We start from the raw sequence: 24,138 nt of genomic DNA, 5'->3' as shown, positions 1-24,138 counted from the left end.
CTAAGTATCAGACACAACAATGAATAATCCACAGCTGACTGTCTTTAGCAGGTCAAAGGTCACGGCACACAGCAGACAGTCAGAAATATTCTAACTCTGATCATTTATCAGTTGTGACACTGTGAGACTTGATCAGAGGTGTGATCATCACAGCAGAGGCCTTTGTGTCAAAGTCACTGAGGATCAAACAGAAACACATGAAGCAGATTTCACGGCACACAGCACTCTGTGAAACAGTTTGGAGCAGGAATTCTTGCACATTTACAAACTAACACTGCTGCACGGCATGCTGGGTAATGCTAGCTGCTCAGGTATGGGCGTGCTAACAGCTGTGAGGCTCCGTGGCTGCAGAACACTGAAGAAGAGAAAAGAGAGGTGGAGGATGAAGAAAAGAGGCAGAGATGAAGCAGACGTTTAGTTCCAGAGAGAAGCTGTGTCTGTGTGGGCGGGGCTCAGACAGCTCCGCCCACTCAGTTTGTTCCCTCCTGATTCATCTGCATGTGTTCTGCTTCACACTGCTCACCTCCACCAAAGACTTCACAAACATCTTCTTTCTTTGAGTCCAGTTTGTCCCACAAACACTTCCAAATCTCCTCCTCTGAGATTCTGCAGCTTCTTGCAGTGTGACTCAGCTGACTTCTGACAGACCACAGACTGGCACAGCATCCACATGTGTCTCCTTTCAAACAGGCTCTTGATGTTTCCTCCCACATCATTCTGGCCTCTCAGTCTCCTTTGTTCTCCAGCTCTGTAGCTCCAGCTGGTGAAGCTTCAGTTTTCCATGTTGGTAACAGTAAACTACAGCCTCTGCTGTCAGCTGGGTAACTAAACAGAGCTGCAGCACGTCTCTGCGGTGGTGCTACATCCAGCCTGCAGACGGCCGTCTACATGTTGTAGTGGTTTACAGTCACCAGGGGGCGCTGTCCCAGCCATGCAGGCAGTGGGCTGCTCTGCTTGTGCTGTTGTTGGTGAAGCTGAAGTGAAAGCGAGAGTTAAAACCCTGAACAGTGTCCACTGAGCTTCTTATGCTATTCTCATGCTCAAAGAAGTTTAACAGGAAGGACGACTCGTCCATCAGGCGTCCAGCTGTCCGTGACCGTGTCCACAGCAGAGTGTGACCGAGGCTTCATGCTAACACGCACACATGAAGCTAATACCACCACGAGCAGCTGCTCAGTGGATTTGGAGGACAAATGTCTGCAGCTTCTCACAGGCAGTATGCAGAATGTGGATCTCCACAAAGACTGTGGAGAGCTCGTCCCACACTCTAAATCCACACTTGTCTGCACAAAACTTCTCACACGTTCCCGTCACAAGTGTCTTCTAAGTGAAGCTACCAGGTTCAGGTCCAGCTTGCTTATCTGGAGCTGCAGGAGATGATCCATCCTCACAAAGCAACACAGACAGCAGATATGCAAACACACAACACAACCAAAGGATTCTCTCTGCATGTCTGTGGCTGATGCTGCTGGAACGAAGCTGTTTGAAACCTTGTTGTTCTGCACTTTGGGACCAGAAGAGGAAACTGAAGCTCTGTGCAGAGGGTCCAATGGAAGCAGCCAAGCGCTGTAAGTGTCTGCTGTACAGGGATGCTGGTTCAGCTGTGGCTCAGTTTCACAGTGTGACTCAATAAAAGCAGCAGGAAATCAAAGCTTGATGCTTTCATCAGTGTGGAAATAAGAAAGTTTCCTGTGACAGACGCTGGAGCTCTTTCACTCTCAGCTTCACAGTTTCAGCTTCAAACTTCTTCCAACATGTTTCTAACACGGCCACATTCCACCTTAATGGAGCTGATATCTTGTGCATCAGCACATTTTCTAAAGGCAGCGATCACATCTTTAGTTTTGGATGTTTAACTGCAGATTGTTTATGTGTTTATAGCACATTAATTACAGCAGCAGCGTTGACCACAGTGCTGTACAAGAATCCAAACTAACGATTAAAATAACTCCTAATATTAATATCACACATCAAATATCAAATAACTCTCATGCTGTATTAAAAGCCAGTGAATACAAATGTGTTTTAAGAGCAGATTTACAGAGACTGACAGCAGGAGCTGGGGCTGTTCGATAGAACGATGTATATATGATGACCATATGAAAACGTCTATCGTTTCATATCACGCTCTTTGTTTCCTGCTTATGTGTTTGTGTTTTCCAGATAAAGCTTTCAAAATAAATCTGAAGATCCTGTTGAGAGTTTTCAAAATAAACACAATACAGTACTGCGGTCGCTCGTTTATCGAGTTACGTTCTAAAAATAAGTCTCAGAATGAAGTAGCAGCTTTATGTTTTACAAGTATTATAGAAGTTTTAAGGCAGTTAAACCCTCACTGCACACTTTCTACACTTTTCTCAGACAGGCATGAACATTTTCACACTTTTCTCTCTTGTTTAAACAAAGTTCAAACCTTCATAGAAAAATAAGTTCATTATTAAAGAGTGAAAGCAAAGTGTTTCTGAAATGTGTCAAATCAGCCTTTGCTGGCATTAAATGAGCTTGGTTCTGTGTGAGGAGCACTCGTCCATGGCCTGGGCTCCTCGCTGTCAGGTAAAGTTTCATAAAGCTTTTGAGTTTTTCTGCAGATAATGTTGGTGTCCAGCACGATGTTCTTTTTCCTGCGGTCACTGAGCCACAAAGCCAAAGCTGACTCCATCCTTACGATGTTCTTGTTGTGGACAGTTACAACCTTTTTGCCTCCTTGTTGAAACTATGATGGTCAGCATCTTCCTCTGCCTTTGGCTGCTACCACAGGTGCAAAACGTCTCGTCATGTTGTTTGTTGGGGACAAAACGTACAAACATACAGTGCAGCACTGCAGAGTCACACTGCTGTAAATTTGAACACATTCTGTACTGTACAGGAGACACGGCACGAGATTGGCTGACAATGGTCTACAGCCAATCAGGACGCAGAACACAATGCGCTGTAAAAAACAAAAACATGCAAAATTGCACAAAAAAGATCAGCGAAACAGCGAGGCCGCCAAAGGTGAACTGTGTTACAGCGAGGGACCAGCGTATATGTGGTTGTTGGGACGATAAATGTCTTTGAGCTTGTGTCAGAAGACGAGCTGCAGCTTTCTGGACCAGCTGCAGTCTTGCCAGGCAGGTCCCACTAACTCCAACATATAAGGAGTTACAATAATCCAGCTGGGACGTCATGAAAACGTGGATCGCCCGTTCAAGGTTTTTAAAAGATATAAATGATCTCACCTTAGATAAAAGCCTCAGTTTGAAGAAAGACCGCTGTACAACTGAGCTCAGCTGTTTTTCAAATTGCCGTCAAATATAAGCCCCAAATGTAATAATGCGATTTAATAAAAGAGCTGAACCAGTCTAATAGAGCGCCCTTGATGCCGCCATGCTCCAATGGTGAGGTCAAGATGCTGTGGTCAAGGCAGCGGTCAGATCCAAAAGCACAGCGGAGTCTCCTGATCAGTGGCTGATAAAAGATCATTAAGAACTTTCCAAAGTGCAGTTTCAGTGCTGTGAAGAGCTTTAAAACCAGACTGAAACCTTTACAACAGATTGCAGCTGAACAAATATAATCTTTTACAAAATCTTCGACAGGAAGGGAAGCTTTGAAATAGGCCTGAAATTTGAGCGGACAGAGGATCCAGATCAGGTTTTTAGTACAGGCTGTACAACAGCATGTTTAAAACAGGCTGTACAACACCTGAACTAAGACTGCTGTTAAAAATCGCTAAGATGTCGGAACCAACAACCTTTAAAATCTTTTTAAACACGTGTTGGAACAACTTCATTTGGACAAGATGATGTCTTTATAGCATCACATCGTTCCTCCACCTGATCAAACCACACAGGCTCAAACTGATCAAAAACAGCTGAGCAGGTGAATATTTTAGCCCCGGTGCGATCTCGGGCGAGAGTATCGATGATGGCCAAAGGGCAGCGTCCAGCTCTACGGCCGCTGAAGAGCAGACTCAACAGACGCGCGTGATGTGGATCCTACTGCTCTAAAACTGGAGCTTCTTCAATCCATTAAAGAGGACATTAGTACGCTGTTAAAAGAAGAACTCAGAAATGCATTGAAAGAAGATTTTGACAATATAAGGGCTGACGTGCAAGGACTGAGAAATGAGATCGCTAACAGCATGGCGGCGACGTGCGGCGAAGTTGATGGAGTAAAGGTTACAGTGAAAGAAGCTGAGGATGGGCTGTCAATGTGGAGCGATGAGGTGACCACCCTGCAGTCTACAGTAGAGAGTATGAAGGAGGAGCTGTCTGACCTGAAGGATAAATGTGATGAAGGCAGGAAGCGGAGAGCTAACATCCACATCATACCAGAGGGCCTGGACTCGAGCTCCTCCACGGCCGTATCCGTGCTACTACGTGAAGTGCTGGGTATGGATAAAGACGTTATTGTCGACCGCTCACACAGGAGCCCTATCCTGAGAAAGCCAGCTGGTAACCCGCACGCCGTCATTGCCGAGCGTCACTACTACCAGGATTGTGTGGCTACGCCGTGCCAGGGCCCAAGCCCCGCTTGAGTTTAACGGACAACCTATTGCAATATTACGACTGGGCGATATGACCCAAAGTTCATATCTCGATATTCTTTAGCTGGATGCCGATATACGATATATATCTCGATATTTTTAAAGCCAGAAAGTTCGAACAAAAAGAGAGTTCTTAGTCAAAGCTGTGTCCCAAATCTCACACAGGCACATTTATTAACATACAGCGTAGATGTACATGAAACAATTACTCAGAAATAAATGATCAGCATTTATTAAATAATAATGCTCCATAAATAAAAGAAAACAATGTTGTTATTGTGCATAACAAAAAGCTCACAATCGTGCAGTCAAAATGTAAACAGACGCTGAGCATAATAACAAGCAGCTGCTCTGTTCCCAGGTTCTACTGCGTGACTGACAGCCTGGAGTTTGAAACCCTCTTTGTAACCGTGTCTCTTACAGGTGCCATTTATGGTCCTTATACACACTCAATACAGTAATATTACGTTGAAGCAGAGTACGTATCACTCCGCGAGGCTCCTCGTAGCTGTAATGCTCCAACAATCCATCAAGCGGTGCGGCCTCGTAGCTGAGCAAAGTCGTACCAAAACATCTTTTGAAAGGTTTCTGAGCGCCGTGTAGCACATAAAATCGGTTCGAGGTCAGTAAGCACAACCAGAATTCATCCATAAGGCGCACTGTCGATTTATGAGAAAATTACAGGATTTTAAGTGCAGAAAATATAGTTTATGGTTTTCCTTTGATCTTAGCAAATATCTACGCCTCTAATTGGGACGATCACAGATTTTTCACTAATGTCTTTGCGCGGCTCCCCAATATGTCATCACACAATATCATCTTTGAGGGAGACCTAAACTGCTCATTATCTGCTATGGACCACAGTTCACACAAAAGTACACTTAGTCCAAACTCAGCATGCGTCATTCAGAGCTTTCTTGATAATTATGGGCTGGCTGATGTATGGAGATTTCATAATCCTGCTTCACGTCAATACTCTTTTTTTTCTAATGTCCATAAAACATATATTTGTATAGAAAAACGTCTCCCTTTAGTTACAGAATGTGATTATAAGACTCTGGTGATTTCTCCTCTTGTTTTTTCAATGTGTATTCCTGATGCCTGCTCCAACTATCAGCCATGGAGATTCAACTCAGTGTTGTTAGCAGATGAAGAGTTTGTCAGTTACAAAAGGTCTCAAAGAGATTTTTTTTCTATCAATCAGACCCCAGAGATGTCATCATCAGTCATTTGGGAATCTCTAAAAGCATCTGAGAGGCCAAATAATTTCATTTTGTGCCAAACAAAGTGCAACACTGAAAGAACATCATCCATAAATATTGAGTAAGAACTGGACTCTCATACAGCGAGACTCAAATGCCTTTAAACATCAGCTTATCCTGCTGATCCAAGTCCAACACTGAGTTTGTAAAAACATGTTTGTCAATCATTTTGTTTGGTTTCTGAGGAAAAAGATTCAATAAGTTGCTGCTAATACACAACATTTCATCATATTTCCTCATAAGCCTCTTTTGTCTGACCATTTGATCCCATTTGAATTTGCAATAAAGGATCCACAGAGTTTGGTGACAATAATGACAGTAGATGTTTGTGTGAAAGTGCTGGAAGCAAATGAGTGTGTGATGTTCTTTCAGTGTTGCACTTTGTAGACGCTCCCTGAGCACTGGTCTCACAGCCAGCTGCACATAGAGACCAGTGTTGTTAGTCCAGGTCAGAAGATGACTTGTTGGAATGAAAATGAGCTTGTAGTTTGTCTGCTTTAATAATGTGACTGGAAAAAGGTGTTGGACTTCAAATATGTCCATTTCTGTCACACTTCACCTTTAAAAGTGAAGCCATGTGGTTCCTGGAAGGAAAAACACGACTTTTTCAAGTCTTTGTCCTGTTTTTATGAGAAATGTACGACTTTAATGTGAAACATTCAGAGTTTTTTCTCTTGTTGTGTTTGTTTGAAGCTGCTTCCTGTTGGCTTCAGCTGTTTGGAGTTTCCATTTTCTAAACTTCTACATTCTGAACCTTCTTCAGCTCTGAACAGATGATGAAACACTGAATGATTTCAAGCACTTTGTCTAATAAACTTACATCTTTCATTCTTTATACAGATTGAGGAACTGTGGTTTGTCAGAGATCAGCTGTGATTATCTGGCAGCAGCACTGAAGTCCAACCCCTCCCATCTGAGAGAGCTGGACCTGAGCGACAACGACAACCTGCAGGATCCAGGAGTGAAACATCTGTGTGGTTTCCTGGAGAGTCCAGGATGTAAACTTGAAACTCTGAGGTCAGTCAGCATGTTTTAGTTGTGCTGAGATGAATATGATGTGAAAGTTGTGCTGACACTAAACTGCAGACATCAGGCTGATATTATACTGATCCACACTGAGGATCTTCATGGTAAAGTCTGTTTTCTTCTTCTCTGGTTTAGTCCATTGACTGCAGCAGAACAATGTTCACATTTCAAACCTTCAAAGAAGAAGAAAAATCCTCCACTGGAAAATTCACTGTGAAACTCTCAAACTCTTCATTGCACCTTAAAGTCTGTCTGACACTGAAATCCAAAGCAAAATGTGCGTTTGCTTTACAGACAGCAGTCCAACACAAACATACACACATCATCCAAAACACAGTCCAACATCCAAATCTCCTCCACTGCCAGCATGAATGATGGGAAAGAGAAGGAGGAACACTCTGACATTCAGGGTTAGAATGAGTTTCATCAAGCAGACTGTGAAGATCAAAGCTGCATTAGAAAGCTTACATGAATGAATGAGTGGACAGAAGTGGACAGAGATCATCTGAAGCACTTCAAAGGCTTTAAATCAGCACATTTCTCTTTATTCTTTATCAACTCTGTTAGTTTCTCTCAGTTTTCTGTGGAATGAAGCTAACAGCAGGCTAATAAGATGCTGACCAATAGGTTTCTATTAAAGGTTGTAATTTGTATATGAAAAAGTGCTTTGGCTCAGCAGGGATCAGCTTACAGGTAGAATACAGCTGCTGGATGGGATTAGCATGTCATAGCTATCTACCAAACTGCTAACTGGGGGATTTCAGGCCATCTATGGATCATTTTTGCTAACTGTTTATTCAGCTTAGGCTCACAGGGCTGCAGCCTGTGCCCTAGCTGTCATAGGGCAAGAGGCGTGGTCCACCTGCACAGGTGAGCAGTCCATCACAGGGCCAACAGAGAGCGACAGAGAAGCACTCCCTCACATCCACACCTACAGCCAATGTAGAAGCACCAATGAACCTAAGCAGCATTTCATTGGACTGTGGGAGAACATCCAACCTCCACAGAAAGGCCCAGCTGACCAACAAGCTTCAACCTACAACCTTCTTGCTCTAAGGCACTAGTGCTAACCACTTTTGCCCATTTCAGCCCAAATCCTGCATCTTCCTGTTTCTGACTCCAGGCCAGCTCCACTAACACTTTCTCATCAGACACTGCCACCTAGTGGAGGAAGTCTTAGTTCCATTTGAAGCTTCAGATTACAGTTAGTTCCTTTACAAAGAGGTGGAGGTGGTGGGGCCACAGCACCATCATCACTGAGTGCCATAGGACACTTAACCTTTGTTTCCATATGCTGGGAACTTCCTGTTGTTCCAAGGAGGACTGGAAAATGTGTGAAAATCTCCCAGTCACTTCCTCACAGCACACTTCAATCATTTCCCTCCCACAGCATCAGGACCAGGGCTTTTTCTCTCTTTGGTCCCACTAAGAGATTTCCACACAAACACCTCATCAGTGGGACTCTCAGAGCTACCAGCCCTTTGCTACAATCACAAAGCTCTTCATTGAAATCAATGATATCAAAGCTGGAATCAAATGAGTCCAAGTCTTCTGCTGATTCAGCATCACATTCATCTTTGCTCCTTGTTCTGCATCCCCACCATGGACTTCATTCCTTTCCAAGCCAGCCTTGAGTGTCCTTTATTCAGCTCATCCTCTGCTTTACTTTTACACCTGATTTTAGCTGCTTTATCTCTCTTTCAACAGGTTTCTGTGCCTCAATCTTTTTCTTCTCTCCCTCATAACAAGACAGCTTCTTCTGCCTGAGAACATGTTGGAGTGATTTACTAATCCAGGGCTGCTTATTGGGGAAAATACTTCCTGTTTCCAAAGTAATCCCCATTTTTCCCAGAAAGAAATGTCAGTAGAAATCGATGATCTAAGTGAGAACATGAGCCTTTAAAAAGTCCCAGTGGGTGCAGTCAAAGCAGTCCCTCAGTCCCAGTATAGAGTCTTTGGTCCAGACTGGAACAGCTGTGTGCCCAGTCTGAGCTCTCTTCAGTGCTGTGACCTGACAGACCCAGAGGGGCCATCACATCACAGTTAGAAGCTCCCCTGATGGAGCCACAACACACGTCCAATACTTAGTCTGTCTTGTTGGACCAACTGTAAGAAATGATTCAAGGACTTAGTCACAGAACAGAGATTCAAATCTCCAAAATCCAACTGGCTGCATCAGGACATATAGTCTGAAACTCTGCACAGTTTCCTGTTTGAAGCTGCTTCCTGTTGGCTTCAGCTGTTTGGAGTTTCCATTTTCTAAACTTCTACATTCTGAACCTTCTTCAGCTCTGAACAGATGATGAAACACTGAATGATTTCAAGCACTTTGTCTAATAAACTTACATCTTTCATTCTTTATACAGATTGTGGGACTGTGGTTTGTCAGAGATCAGCTGTGATTATCTGGCAGCAGCACTGAAGTCCAACCCCTCCCATCTGAGAGAGCTGTACCTGTGGGGAAACAACCTGAAGGATCCAGATGTGAAGCAGCTGTCTGATCTTCAGCAGAGTCCAGACTACAGACTGGAGACTCTGGAGTAAGTAGAGTGATGGAGTGAGTGGGTGGTGCTGTCAGCAGTATTGTACTAAACACAGTCAGTATGAAACAAAGATCCAGTGTTTCCTGTAAAGCTGCAGCTTCTCAGTGAAGCTGTGAGAGGAGAACGGTGACAGGCTTCAGGATTGGACACAAACACTTCCTGTTTCTCACCTTTATGGTCACCATAGTAACGTCTGACATGCTCTGATCAAACGCTGTCAACAGCCAATCAGCTCTCTGAACAAAGCAGCACGCAGACCAATGACTGCATTGATTTCCAAGTTTAAAGCAGTGAAGAACACAGTCTGTAGGTGAGGAAGAATTTAGTGAGAGCAGATGTTTGGATGGAATTCCTCCAGTTAACAGCTGGAACCGTCCATCTGGATTGTTGGGCTTGTTGTTGGGGTTCCTACAGAGCTCAGAGTGGACACACCAAGGTTCTTCTAATGAATGAAAGTCCAAACTCAAACTAGGAGGGAAAAACATTTTCAGCAACTTCAATAAAAATCCAAAGATTAGAAAAAGTGAAGCAACAATGAGTCCTAGTACAGTCCCAGCACTGACGTCCCTGCTGCTCTTTATACTGGATGTGCTGCATCACTGACTGACAGCTGATGAAGAGTCTCTGGAAACACTCGTTTATCTCCTCTGCTCTTCCTCCTTCTCTCTGCAGGTGGATGTCGTGGCAATAAACAGGACGGTGTGTGTGCTGAGAGAGGAGCAGCTGTGTCCTGATGATCCAGAGAGGTTGAAGCAGCAGCAGCTTGTGTGTAGAGACGCTCTGACTGGGCCATGTTACTGGGAGGTGGAGAGGAGAGCTTCATCCAGCAGTGACTGACAGAGGAATGAAGTGCAGATGACTGTCAGTGCTGCAGAGTGAACTGCTCTGAGAACAGCTCCACTGTCAGACACAATGTAGAGTCCAGCATCAGCCCTGTGTGTCCCTCTGGATCTGACAGAGGATCATCAGTGTATCTGGACTGCTCTGCTGCTGCTCTGTCCTTCTACAGTCTCTGCACAGTCTCTGTCTCACTCTGGAAAGATTTTACAACTTGTTGTAATTACAGAACGTTAATATAATATTCAAACATGTGATCTTCTCTTTATTTCTGAATCTTTACCAAATAAAGAAAAACCAAACTAACAAACAGAAGCTGTCGTGTCCTTTTTCACCACATCTGTGAATCTTTTCTGTGTTTTTCCTCTTTTCCTCCTTCCTGCAGCTCCATCTTCATCATTCTGTGTCCAGTATATGTGAACATGTCCAAACCACCATAAAACCAGTTTGACAGGATGATGCTGATAAATCCCTCTAGACCTTTTTGTGACAGTATTAAAAGCTTGCTGGAAATTCTCTGTACTCATATTTGTGCTCAGTATCTGTAGGAGCCGTTTTTGTGTGGGTACCTCATGTATGCCACTAGGGGTCACCTTTTGTGTTACATATGGTGTGTCTATTTAAGGTAGATAGGTCATTAGCAGCAGGTGTGTTGTTGTTGGGAAGGAGCAAACAGATTGTGACCGCTGCGCTGTTATGTTAAATTGTGTTGGAATAAAGAATCTAAAGGACAAGATAAGTATGGTTTCAGTTATTGAACTAAGTTTAATACGTTTATTCATACCAGTGACATTGCATTAACCTGCCAACAAACAGCTCAGTGGCTTTAAATGTCGGCTTAGCCTCGACAGTATCTATAACACCATTAAAATGCAGTAATGGCCACACAAAAAATAAAACGTGACCATATTCAGTTTAAGCCATTTTATGTGGTTTAGTTTATACACTTGAATCACAGTAGATGATAGCTTTCTGTTTTTAAATGTCTCCATTTATTGCAAACACTATAGTTACTGTTCTGCCTTTTATAAGGTAAACTGGATATTATGGTTGCAAACGGCCCTAGAGCTCCCTCTAGTGGCTGCTTTGTAATATGGGTTTGACTACTTTGGGAAAGGAACAATGAGAAGGTGAAAAAATCAAAGATGGCGGAAAGTTATCGTTCTAAGCTGATATGGACCTTAAAATGTTGTTGCCTTGGACAAGATATGTCTGTAAGTATGAGTGACAATAAAATAATTATTATCTTTTGTTTTGTGTAAAAATGGTACGATAATTTGTACATTTGAAAGTTTTATCTTGTTATCAAATCACTTTGATTGTCACATCACATGTGCAGGTACACTGGTACAGTACATGTGAGTGAAGTTCTTGTTTGCGAGCTTCACAAGCAACAGAGGTGTGCAAAAATACAATAACATAAAACAAGCAAAATATAAGAACGGCTAAATCTGAGACTAATAAATATATGTACAATATATAATAGTACATGCATTACTGGATGTGTATACTAAATATGTTTTTCTACGCGCGCGCGCGCGTGCGTGTGTGTGTACACATATTTTACAAATTAAATAGAGTAAACAATAAATAAAATATACAGAGGTTGGTAGTTGGACATGTGCAAAACAAGTGGCATTTATATACAGTGTGGAGTGCATAATGTTGAAGTTCCAGTAGTGAAGCTGAGGTGTCTATGAAGTGTCCAGCAGTCTGATGGCCTGGTGGAAGAAGCTGTCTCTCAGTCTGCTGGTTGGGGACCGGATGCTGCAGAACCTCCTTCCTGTTGGAAGTAGTCTGAACAGTTGATGGCTGGGGTGACTGGAGTCCTTGATGGTCCTCCCCGCTTTCCTCAGGCAGCGCTTCCTGTAGATGTCTTGGAGGGAGGGAAGCTCACCTCCAATTATCCGTTCAGAGCACCGCACTACTTGCTGGAGAGCTTTGCAGTTGTAGGCGGTGCTGTTGCCATACCAGGTGGTGATGCATCCAGTGAGGATGCTCTCAATGGCACAGTGATAGAAGGTCCTGAGGATGCGGGGGCTCATGCCAAATCTTTTCAGTCTCCTGAGAAAGAAGAGGCGCTGCTGCGTGTCCTGACCACGTAAGATCCTCAGCCAGGTGTACACCAAGGAACCGGAAGCTGCTCACTCTCCACAGCAGCGCCGTTGATGGTGATGGGGGTGTGTACTTCTCTGCACCTCCGGAAGTCCACTATCAACTCCTTTGTCTTTGCGACGTTGAGGGTGAGATGGTTGTCTTGACACCAGTGGGTCAGGGCGCTGACCTCCTCCCTGTAAGCCGTCTCATCACCGTTGGTGATAAGACCCACCACTGTAGTGTCGTCCGCAAACTTCACAATGATGTTGGAGTTGTTAGTGGCTGTGCAGTCATAGGTGTAGAGTGAGTACAGGAGAGGGCTCAGTACACACCCCTGTGGAGCACCAGTGTTCAGTGTGACGGGGGATGAGGTGATGCTGCCCAGTCTGACTACTTGGCGTCTATCAGACAGGAAGTTAAGGATCCAGCTGCAGAGGGAGCTGCTCAGTCCTAGATCCTGCAGTTTCCTGTCCAGCTTCGAGGGAACGATGGTATTGAATGCTGAGCTGTAATCTACTGTTAGCTTGCAGTAAGAGTGTAACAAGCTAGTTTACAATGTTAGTTAGCTAATACAGTATTTTGTACTTTCAGTTTTACGATGGTCAAAGAGAAGGCAATGGTCAGAGGCCATTCTTCAATAAATCAGCGCAGAAAGGAAAATAAGTCTGGTTATTGGAGCATCGTTATCTCGCTGTCTAGCTGGTGAAACTAAGGAACTCAGGGCGAGGACAGCAAAGTTACCAAAGGGGAAAAACTATCAAATTAAAACTGCATCATCTCAAAAATCACAAGTTTCTCTAAAATGTGTTTATTCTAGGGCTGCAGTTATTCATCATTTTAGTCATAAAGTGTTTTATTGATTGTTCGAAAATTGAATTGGATTAGAAATAGTTTTCTTATTAATGAGCAATAATTATTATTATTCCAAAGAGAAAACACACGGGTCTTTTGGTTACCATTTTAGAAATTGCCATCCTTTAATGATTCATCTGTTAAGAAAAATATTTTGACTGCTTTTATCTAAAAAATATTTTGAGATGCTGAAATGCTGAAATAATAATAATAAAAAAAACAGACACTGATGTCAACATAAAGGTAAACACGCAATTTAGTTTCTTTAGTTTCTGGTTCTCTCCTGTATGGACTAGAGAACGCACGATACCACTTTTTTGTGTCCAGTATCGATATGAATCCGATACAGCGTATTTTTATAATCAATAAAACAGTTTTTTTAATATCTTTCTTTATTTTGTATAAAGACTCAAGTACTCAAGTTTTAAAAAATAAAACATTAAAGTTATTTAGTTATACCTGTATGCAAAAAACACACTGCACCCAAAATATTTCATAGTTCAGCAACACTGATCAATCTAATAAACTTAAACATGCACCATCCTCCCTATTCTGGTATTTTAAAGAGTACTTAGCAGAAATATTAAACAACCTAACTAATAGGGTTGCAAACTCCCAGCAAAAAAAAAACTAAAGGGAACCATCGCCCACCCTCTGCCTCGTGATGCTTAATCCACATAATCGACTTTAATTTAATGCATGTATTTAAAAAAAATGCACAGAAATCAATTATTTTTCAACAACAATTAAATAGATTCAACATCTTTCTTCAACAGAACTGCAGACTGCACAGATGGTATCTTCCCAAAGGAAAAAGTACTATAACTTACTAGGGTATATATTAGACTTAATAGTTACTATATACAATATTAGATTTCTATACATTTTACGTTAGATAAAAACTTTGGTTGTAAGATTCAGATAATTATTTATTAAAAGCGAGACATTTTAAACGAGAATAAGAAAGAAAAGTATTTCTTTGTGCCCCCCTTTTCCCTGTTAATGCCCCAGCTGGCCCCCTGGCAAAACTGTGCTAGACACGCCCCTGCACAGTTACCAGCTGTCAGCTACTTATAGCATTAGGCATTAAAGTAATATTAAATAAATTCTAACAACAGCTTATCAAGCTTAAACGTGCTGCTGTGGTTTATCTGCTGGTTTCCTCTTTCTGGCACAAAGTGGGAAACAAACAAGAGAGACGGAACTTGCGATCAGCTGATCATTGATTAGTTTCATGATTGAAGTAGCAGCAGGAGAGGGAGGGGGAGAGGAGGCGCGGCAGTCGCTCCATATATCAGTTGTTAAGCTTAACGTGGGAATGCGTTACAAACATTGAGAGAGAAACTTACAAACTTGCTTTACTTCTCTAGGACAGCTTTCACTGAGAAGAAATGCCGATTTGGAAACATGTAGCGAGGCGCTAAATGCTCCACCAGACAACCGAGAGGTCTCTTGTTGTCACATGCAAGAAAGCATGCTCTGAAGAATATCCAGGTAGATAACTGTGGCGATATGTTGGTTATATTACTTTAAAGTGCAACTGGCTAATTCTTATTTCAGCCAACTCGAAAAGTAAAAATGATGCAACGACCTTGAAATAACACATTTATCTCACTGAAACATGTCATTTAAATAAAAACATTTACTGAAATTAAAATAAATATACTGAATATAATATGGCTCAGATTTAATGGAATATAATGATCCTTTTGTGTTGCTGTTAAAGAAAGGGATAATGTGTGATTACTGTTTTTAAACTATGGGCTACAAACTAAATCCTTTTATTATTTCTGTCCTCGGTTTTAACTCATTAATAATCATTAGGATGAAGCCCCCTAAAAAACAACGTAAAGGTCATGAAAATGTAAACAATTTGGCATTTTGATGATGCATCATCCACATTAAAAAGTAGAGATCATATCAGCCCTGTATTTACTTGTATCGGATACATAAAAAATCTTTCCGTATCGCACAGCACTACAGAAAGCTCTTTTCTAGGGTTGTATTAAACATCTGTAACTACCGTAACTCCTGATCCATTTCCTCAATTAAAAGAAGTCCAATGATTCCTGAGAGCAGCAACTCTGCACTTTTCATTAATATTTGCATCATTACGGTAATCCCAGGTACATTGTTGCAGCAGCCCCGTGAAGGCAAAGGTTGAGAGAATAGTGAGTGAGCGTGATGGAACAATGTTATCACACGTTTGGCTTCTTTTTACCATGTTTGTTTCTTTTGTTCTTTCATGTGTTATTTACCAAGATTTGGATGGTGTTCTGCCTCGAGTTACCATAATGTCCCTAACATCACAAAAAAGCACAGAGTTGCTGCTTTCAAGAACTGCTGGAATTTCTCATTTGCCCCAATGGTTCAAGACTCAAGTTAGGCTAAAAACACTGGGACCAGTTTAAATGGGTTCGTCTGTGTCAGCTGCATCGTCACTGCTGCTCTTATGTTATGTGTTTTTGTTGAAAACTAGGTGCTGTTTGGGCTTAATGATGTCAAACTTTTCATTCACTTGTTTGCTCCTAAATACGTTTCTATTGCAGGTCTTTTCCAGTTGAAAATGTGAGTGAGCACTACACAAATTACTGACACTGAAATACACTGAAAAGAAAAAAAACAAAACTAAATCCAAACAAAAACAACTAAACGAAGTAGTTACACACGTTATAGAATATATATACTGGGCATACAAGCCTGGCCTAAGCTTTCTGTCAGGAAGACTGCAGCAGTCCAGGAGTTGGGTTAACTGTCTTTAAGTCCCACAGAAGAAATGTTTACATCAAAGTGCTTGCCAGGCTTAATCCAAATTAGGTACAGCCATACTTGAACTTATCATTGTATAGTATGTGGGACTATGAGCAATGGTTTTCTGGAAACAGAAACAGGCAATTTTATCATTAGTAGAGTCACAAATAACTAGAAAAACAATTGAAAACATAATGTACTCAACACAGCAATATCTCACAATATCCACAAGGGGTCACTATAGATCATATATTGCCTAAATAGCACGTCATACAAATTGCCAATCATAAGGCACGGACATGGCAAGCTAGCCACAGTTAAACTAAACAATAGAAAAGTCCTTTATTTGTAATACCGCTGGATGTAATGACTGCGGGAGATTACAGCCACTGCTATTAACTTAGTGCCAAATAATCCTACCAACATGGTATCAAAGAACTGAGGCATAACTTTAACATGCACAAACAATTATAACAGCTTCATGCGAGTCATCCTGCCAAAAGGACTAACACTCACAGGTTCATAAACACACAACTTAATCACACGAAACAACTGCGATGCTCTGCAGTGGCACCTTTAGTCACTCCCACTCTGCGTGCTGAGCACATGCCCACTGATACGCTTATTTCCTTTGAGTGTGCTTGATTTCTGCCTCTAGACATTCTGAGGCCGAGTCAGAGCAGGAAACTTGAGCACACGTGGTCTCATTAAATCAGACAGCTGGAGTCATTTAAAAAGGATCTTTTAAGCAGTGCTGTCCCTCAGCTTCATAGTAGATCCATCTATGGATCAGTTTGAAAATCCTAGCTGTCTTCTTTCTAGTTATCATGTTACAAGATTTTAAGAAAACTTGAACGCTGATCAGGAGTTGAATGCCACTGATCTTCAAAATCATCCAAGCTTTTTGATAAATGCACACAAAAGTCGGGTGTCCATGCCACCCGCATGCAAGGTGACAAAAATACCCCAATCAGCCTTTCAAGCTGACAGCTAAAGAAACCATTTCACCAGATTTAGCTTCTTGGATATTGTGTTCACTATACTGTGTTCAAAATGTACTTCTCATTTAATAGAAGAAATGTAATCATGTCAATATAGAGGATTTCAAATTCTCACTCCTGTTAATTAAAAAAAGAAAAAAGTAGGATAAGACATGAGAAACTCCTTGAAAAGGACAGTCTCCATTATAGCACCTCATGGAAGCTTTGTTAGACGACCTGTCATTAAAAACTAGAAAGACCATCCAGCATCGGGAGCTTTCAGACTTCCAGGTATGACAACAAGCCTATTGCTGGTTTGCCCACTCTGACTGTGTCAGTATTTGCTCCACATACCAACTGCTCTGACCCTAAAGTAAGCCAGAATCCCACACAGCCATATGTAGGCACATTCCAACCACAAAGAATAACTGGGGATTCTTCATCCTGTAAACATCCTGAACAACTGGTTTTGGTGGTTTGATGGGAACAGATCCTCACCTGATCAGGAATACCAACGATCACCCCACCACTCATGTCTTGTTGGGAAATGTTTGCAGTCCTCAAGCTGTGAAAGTCATCAGGTGCAGCAGTCATGAATACCATGTAAACATCCCTGTTGGTAGGACAAACAAATAACAGTGGGATTCATTCGAGAAAACAGAACTTGTTTGATTCCCTGTCTGACAAAAAGAAATTAATGCAACGTAAAAATTAGATTTAAAAAATCAGCAGCATCATATGTAACCATGTCCTAATTTACATATTGTTATAATTACACAAAATTTGTTCTAAAGCCCAAACTGCTCCTGGTATATCTGACTTTTAGCACCTCCAAGCCTGTAGTCATCTTGGTTATTAGTTAGGCCCCTCCCCCGTGTGTTCGGAGTTAAGCTCGTGTGTGTTTAGAGACAGAAAGCCATCATGTTACCAGGATTCTCCAGAGAAACACAGAAATAAAGAGCAGAGCCTCCATCTTCATTTAGTGGACAGAGGAATATGATCACAAATCAGTGTGGGCCAAAATTTGTATCTTAAAAACTAGGAGGGGATAAAGTTATACCAACATACTGTAATATTTTTATAATATACACTAGCAAACTTTCATGCTGTGTGTGATATTAAAAATATTGTATTGTGTGATATCACATTCTATTGTGATACAGCATTTTAATCTGACCTTTGATTTCTAAATGCTTCATTAAACTGTCAAATATACAAATATAGACAACTGTGGGATTTGTCTAAAGTATTTGCATATGCCATAGAAATGTTAGCACTCACAGTTTACTGGGCAAGGTTTATGCAAAGTTTCAACAAGACCAGTCCACTTATGACAAACGCGATCATACGAGCATTATAGTACGATGCAGTCTCTGCATGATATGACTATCTATTCAGCTGTAACCTGACAGGGACAAAGTCTAGGAGACAGAAACTGAAGATAGACACCATTTACTGATGGACCTGTTATATTAGGTGACAATTCCACGTGAAAGTCAAAAGAAATGAATACATACAGGGCAAGTCTTTATGAGGCAAACATGATGTGCATCTCACACGAAAGCGATTTAGGTGATTTTCTGTGAGAAATGTGTAAAAAGATCCGTACTCTGAATTTCAGATACTATTGATCTGTTTGTTGTGTGTCTGAGGGTTTACGCAGGGACGTTTTGTGTAAGCACTGATTGCTACAGTAGCATCCAATCAATGCTTACAGTGCAAAGAAACTGGCCTACAGTCTGACAGCTGCATTAATGTCTACACAATCTAAGAGTTTGAAAGATGGACACACGTGAGATGATCATAAATCCACAACAGAATCCTTTCTGTCCTAACATACTGATGAGAAAATAACTGAAGCACTCGTGTCAAGAACAACAACAACAAAGGGAAACATGCCTAACTTGGATTTCAGTGATTGTGAAAACAAACATATGCAAATGAATTTCCTCTGTGCGCTTTGCCTAATTCAGGAAATCACTATCAGTCAAGTTGAGTGTGAGTCAGTGAGTATGTTATGTTCACATAGACTGTTACCTCAGGGGCTAACTTACCAGATGAAATGAACCTTTATGGAACGGAAACCCAGAATTTGTTTCAAGTCACATTTTAGCTTAACCTGCATGGTGGAAAGTGCCTGTACCAGAGACATGATTGTTGCTGCTTAGGTTAAAATATCTAGTATATGTCAATAATGTAACAAAAAAGAAGAAGAAAATCTGTGGCGGTGTAAAAGTCCCACTAAATGCGTCTCTCGGTGTACATCTAAACTATATAACGATTAACCGCCAACTGTGAGTTCAATTTAAATTTTCCTTTACAAATGTGTGTTTGTTTAGGAAGGAAAAAAATGTGTGCTCACAGTGTTCGGCAATATAGACTCAAAGGCAGCACCAAGACTGGCACGAGACTATTTCCACTGCACTGAGGGTGGGAACTCCAGGCCTCGGGGCCGCTGTCCTGCAGGGTTTAGATGTGTCCTTGATCCAACACAGCTGATTTAAATGGCTCATTTTGAACGTTGACATATACATCAAGGAATGGACCAGCCACTGCACTGATGTTAAACCAGTTCAGAAGTTCATTTATCATCATGAACCACCAATTTATGAGCAGACAAACCAAAGTACACTCCAAGATTCAGTTGCTTGTAGAAGCACGTTTAGCAGCAACAGCTCAAAGTCATTGTTTTCTGTATGACTATCAGTCTCTCACATCATTGGGGAGTCATTTAGGCTCACTCTTCTTTATAATGTTGCTTCACTTCATTGAGGTTTGCACAAATTTGTTTATGCAAAACTCACGACCACACTACTTCTATTAAGCTGATGTTTAAACTTTCTAAAATATAAAACCTGCTAGACACCGGTGTTGTGCCAAAAAGTGATTGTCTGCCAAAAACTGATTTCTGGTATTTGCCAAAAAGTGATTGCTCGTATTTAAACTGCTATAAGTAACTTGTTGGGCTATAATATGTGAAACATATGTCAAATGCTTCCCTCGTGGATGACATAAAGTCATCTTGAGCCACAAACAACATTCGTGTAACAAGGTAGAAGCCGCGATCAGTTTTTGGCAGCGACTTTTATATAACCTTTATTTATGTAGTTAAAAAAATCTCATTAACATTAAACATGTCTTTTGTAAGAGTAAGTTGGCCAAGAGGAAATATTACAATAGTTCAGTAAAAATATTTTAAGTGGGGATAAAGGAGCGGATTGGTTATAATGTAAGTACAATAACACAGAGTTGTAAAGACACTTGAAACACAGATTTCTTTTTAATTCTATATAAAACCTCTTTGTAAACCCTGTTCACCGATGTTAGGGTCCCTGGGTCGTTGACCCAGTGTTTTGTGTTTTTGGTTCTTTGATTTTGTTATTTCATTATATTCTAGCTTTGCTTTATGGGTTTTAGGATTATTCTTAGTTTAGGTTGTCTGGGTGGGGTTTGGTTAGAGTTTTAGTGTTCTGGTTTTCTGTCTGTGTTCCATAGTTGCTGTCTCCCCTATCTGCTGTCTCCCCACGTCCAGTCAGTGGCTGTATCCCAATTCAGGGTCTGCAGCCTTAAGGGCCGCATTTTAAGGCCGATTGCGTCAGAGCGACGCGACGAAGGCTGTCCCAATTCGAAGGCTGCTCGAAATGCGGCCCCCAAATGCGTCCTTCATTTCCCTGAATTTTAAGGACGTGGCAGTGTAGACTTCGTGGCCCAACATATCCCAGAATGCATAGCGCGGCAGTGGGTGTGGATAATTTTGCCGAAATAAAACGGCGGATGAGGGGCGCCCGAAGAGTAAACTTTAAGTAAGTACTGAATATTACGTCACTTATTTATGTGCAAATGTTTAATAACGAAGAACATTAAAACATTACTGTTGGCCACATGTCGGCAAAGTTATGTGACATTAGTGACGTTTGTACTAACTTGGTTTTAAAGCCTTTACTTTAAAATATACGCCGTTCAATAGCTGAGCTTAATCTTACAGAGATTGATCAAAGCTCATGTAGAAACAAACAAACAAATGCACAAAAGATTTTCTCCTTCATTTCTGTCAAACAAAGCTGTAAGACACGTTTCCAGCTGTTGGTATCATGGTTGCTAGGCAACCTGGGCAGCGCAACGGAGGCTAGACCGTCTCATTTCACAAGCCTCGCACTTCCAGCCTTAGCGGTCTTTGAGTACGCGGCCCTTGAGGATCGTTGAGGCTGCGTACTTTAAGGCTGCAGATCCTGAATTGGGATACAGCCAGTGTCTGTGTCTGCCCTGGTCCCACGTCTCTGTTCCCTTTGTTATAGAGCCTGCCTGAGTCTGTGTTATGTTTCCTGTTTTACTTTGAAAGTCCATGTCTGATGTTAATGTGTCTGGTTTTGCTTCCCCTTGTCTCGTTAGGCCTGATTTGCCCCAGCTGTGTTTCCCTCCTGTTACCCATTCCCTGATTGCTCCCTCTGTGTATTTAAGCCCTGTGTTTCTTTGTGTCGGTGTCGTGATCTGCTTTCATTTATGCTGTGTGTTCTGGCTGCCTGGTCATGTAACGTTATTTGGATTTTTGTTACGTTTTGCTAGTGATGGGCAGATGAAGCCTCATGAAGCACTGAAGCTTTTCATCCAATTGGTTCACCCCAACGCGAAGCTTCATGAAGCTTCATTTGCTCTAGTAGGACACCTACTGGACGTAAAAATAATAGCTGGCATGAATTTGAAGAGTGTGGCCTTTTGCACACAGCCTGTAAATGTCAACAACAAAAGGAGTGTGTAAAACATGTATATTGTATTGATGGCAGTATACTGTGTATATTTATACTGGCAGTATGGAAAATGATCATTTGGAAATGCTTAAAATGGAAATGATCATTTACTGTGAGGTGAGGTGTGGTTGGGGTGTGGACAGTAGTTGTGCTTTTGTAACGTTGAGGTATGGACAGCTACACACTGAGGCGTCAGTCCTGCCTGTTCACATTTTATTCTGTAAAAACTAAATTTTCACTGCTTTTATGACCTTTTTAGTGGGGAGAACATAGCTAGGATTTAATGATTTAACAAATCTTTTGAATCCTTTGTCCTCCACAATGCTAAATGGCTGGGAGTCCTCAATCACCATGCTAACCAGGTCTTCATCTATTTGAGATTGTTCTCCTGAGGAAAGACAATAAAGACAAAGCACAAATATAAATATCACACACATAACTTATTGCATTGTATAATATTGTTATATCATTTAGTAACATTACAGCATGTAATATCCAGAGTTAACTCACTAACAATGTGGAGCAGTCTCAGTGTATTTAGCTGCTTTTTCCCTGAACACAACCAACTGAGAGAAACGCCTGTAGGCCTCACTTTGGTCATTGTGAACGCTGAAGGAGATTTGTTCCATAGACACCTTATACTAGTGTTTCCTGCACTACTATGTTCTATTTAAATCCAGATTCCTTTTATAGTTTGCAGTGAAATTTGTTAAACCGTTGCTTAATGGGACAGAAGTACAAGTCACTCTTTACTAACACATTTATAGATGAGTTTATTGCTGAACGACACAGCTAGCAGTCTCACACACTCTTTAGGTTTTTCAACTTTTGTGTGTAATGGTTTAGTCTATCAAACCTTACCCTTTTCTCCCCAGTATCACAACAGTGTGACTCCCAAAGTACAGATCAGTAAACAACCAATGATTCTAAAGCCAGAACAGAAAGATACAGTTGGAAGATGAATGATTGCGTTTTTATTATGTGTAGTAAAACGACCCCCTCTTCTTCTTCTCTGTGTTGTTGTTGTTCTTGTGTGTGTGTGTGTGTGTGTGTGTGTGTGTGTGTGTGTGTGTGTGTGTGTGTGTGTGTGTGTGTGTGTGTGTGTGTGTGTGTGTGGGCCTTAAAGTCAAATAATACATTAGCCCTACTTAAAAAACATCTGAATTACATTTAGAACTGAGATTCTAAGTTGTAAGCAGAAATCTTATGCTCAGCCAGAAACATGTTTCCCCACTTTCACAATGCTGAGGTGTCAAATCCACAACCCCCAACAAATGGTTTGTTACACGCGGGTGTGTCATTTTACGGCTTTAATGTTTCCAGCTGATAAGGAGAATGAGTGCATTTCAAATGTGCGTCCAAAGGCTTTAAACATCCGCTTTGTCTGTAACGACAGTATCAAACTACAGAGAATTGTTTTTACTAAAATGAAACATTTTCAGATGAAAATGTTTCATTTTATTTCACTGTAACACCCCCTCAATGACATTTTTAGGATATTCTTGGTGATCCCATGTTTTCATATTTATGCTTTTGGCACTGAGGGTATCTGATACGCACGTTGTCACTGTGTTTTGTACTACCAGCTGTGAGCTCTGCTTTTGCTTTGAGCAGTCTGTTTTTATTTTGTCTCGCGAGTGTGTGTTTTTCAAACGAGATCCTCCTCAGTTTGATTTTGTTACCACAAACTTTGTGTGAAGTTCACAACAGAGGTAAAGAGATTTAAACAGACCAGTTTAAGGACGCAGCGATTGGACCAGCTGCACAGGGCTGGTGAAGCAGAGAGTGTCGGGGGAGATGTGCAACAGAAGCAGAGGGAACATTTTACTAGATGATAAATGGCACATTTAGGTGATTAAGGATTTGTTGACAAGATTAAAAGACACGTCCGTCAGAGTTCAACAACATTACAGTTTGATTAAATAAAAAGTTTTTAAACTACACAAGGTTCATTTTCTCCTCTGATAGTAAGCATATTAAACATGTCAAGAAAGAAAGAGTATAAAGAAAAAATAGTAAATGTGTGTCTAATTAAACTCTTCCTGTGAACCTTATATCATCCTTTAATATGTTCGGTGTTACAAACTTGAAGAAGCACAGAAAAGATCATCAGACATTAATCTAATCAGTTTTCAGCCTTCATTCATATTGAAAAGTTGAAATCTTCCCTGCTAGACCCAAGTGCAGCGTTTAACACCGTTGGCCAGAACATTTTATTACAGCTATTATTAAATGGAGAGTCCTCTTCACACACTGAGGTTAATTATGAAGCTCCACAGGCTTCTGTGCAAAGACCAGTTCTGTTTACATTATACGTGCTTTAGAAGACATAGCATACATTTTCACTGCTATGCATATGATACCCGCTTTTATTGGTTAAACTGCCGGGATGTCTTAGACACATAATGAGCTTTAATTTTCTGCTTCTAAGTTCAGATAAAACTGAGGTTATTGTAACGGGGCGTAAAAATCTTAGAAACACTGTGGCTAACACGATCCTTACTCTGGATGGCATTGCCT

At 41.3% G+C, this 24,138-nt stretch overlaps 1 protein-coding gene across 1 annotated transcript in view; it reads left to right on the top strand.

Annotated features, from left to right (window-relative positions):
* Positions 1-24,138, top strand: part of LOC308394299 (uncharacterized protein) — a 1,060,216-nt gene that overhangs the window by 547,516 nt on the left and 488,562 nt on the right. Inside the window, exon 27 of the mRNA XM_080878552.1 lies at positions 6,628-6,804. Within this exon, the coding sequence (XP_080734678.1) occupies positions 6,628-6,804 (177 nt within the window). The remainder of the gene's footprint in view (positions 1-6,627; positions 6,805-24,138) is intronic.

This window comes from Rhamphochromis sp. 'chilingali' (genome assembly GCF_963969265.1).
Source record: "Rhamphochromis sp. 'chilingali' genome assembly, chromosome: 3".
Taxonomy (NCBI): domain Eukaryota; kingdom Metazoa; phylum Chordata; class Actinopteri; order Cichliformes; family Cichlidae; genus Rhamphochromis; species Rhamphochromis sp. 'chilingali'.
The sequence above is the reverse complement of the archived record's forward strand: the minus strand, read 5'-3'. Positions and strand labels throughout refer to the sequence as shown.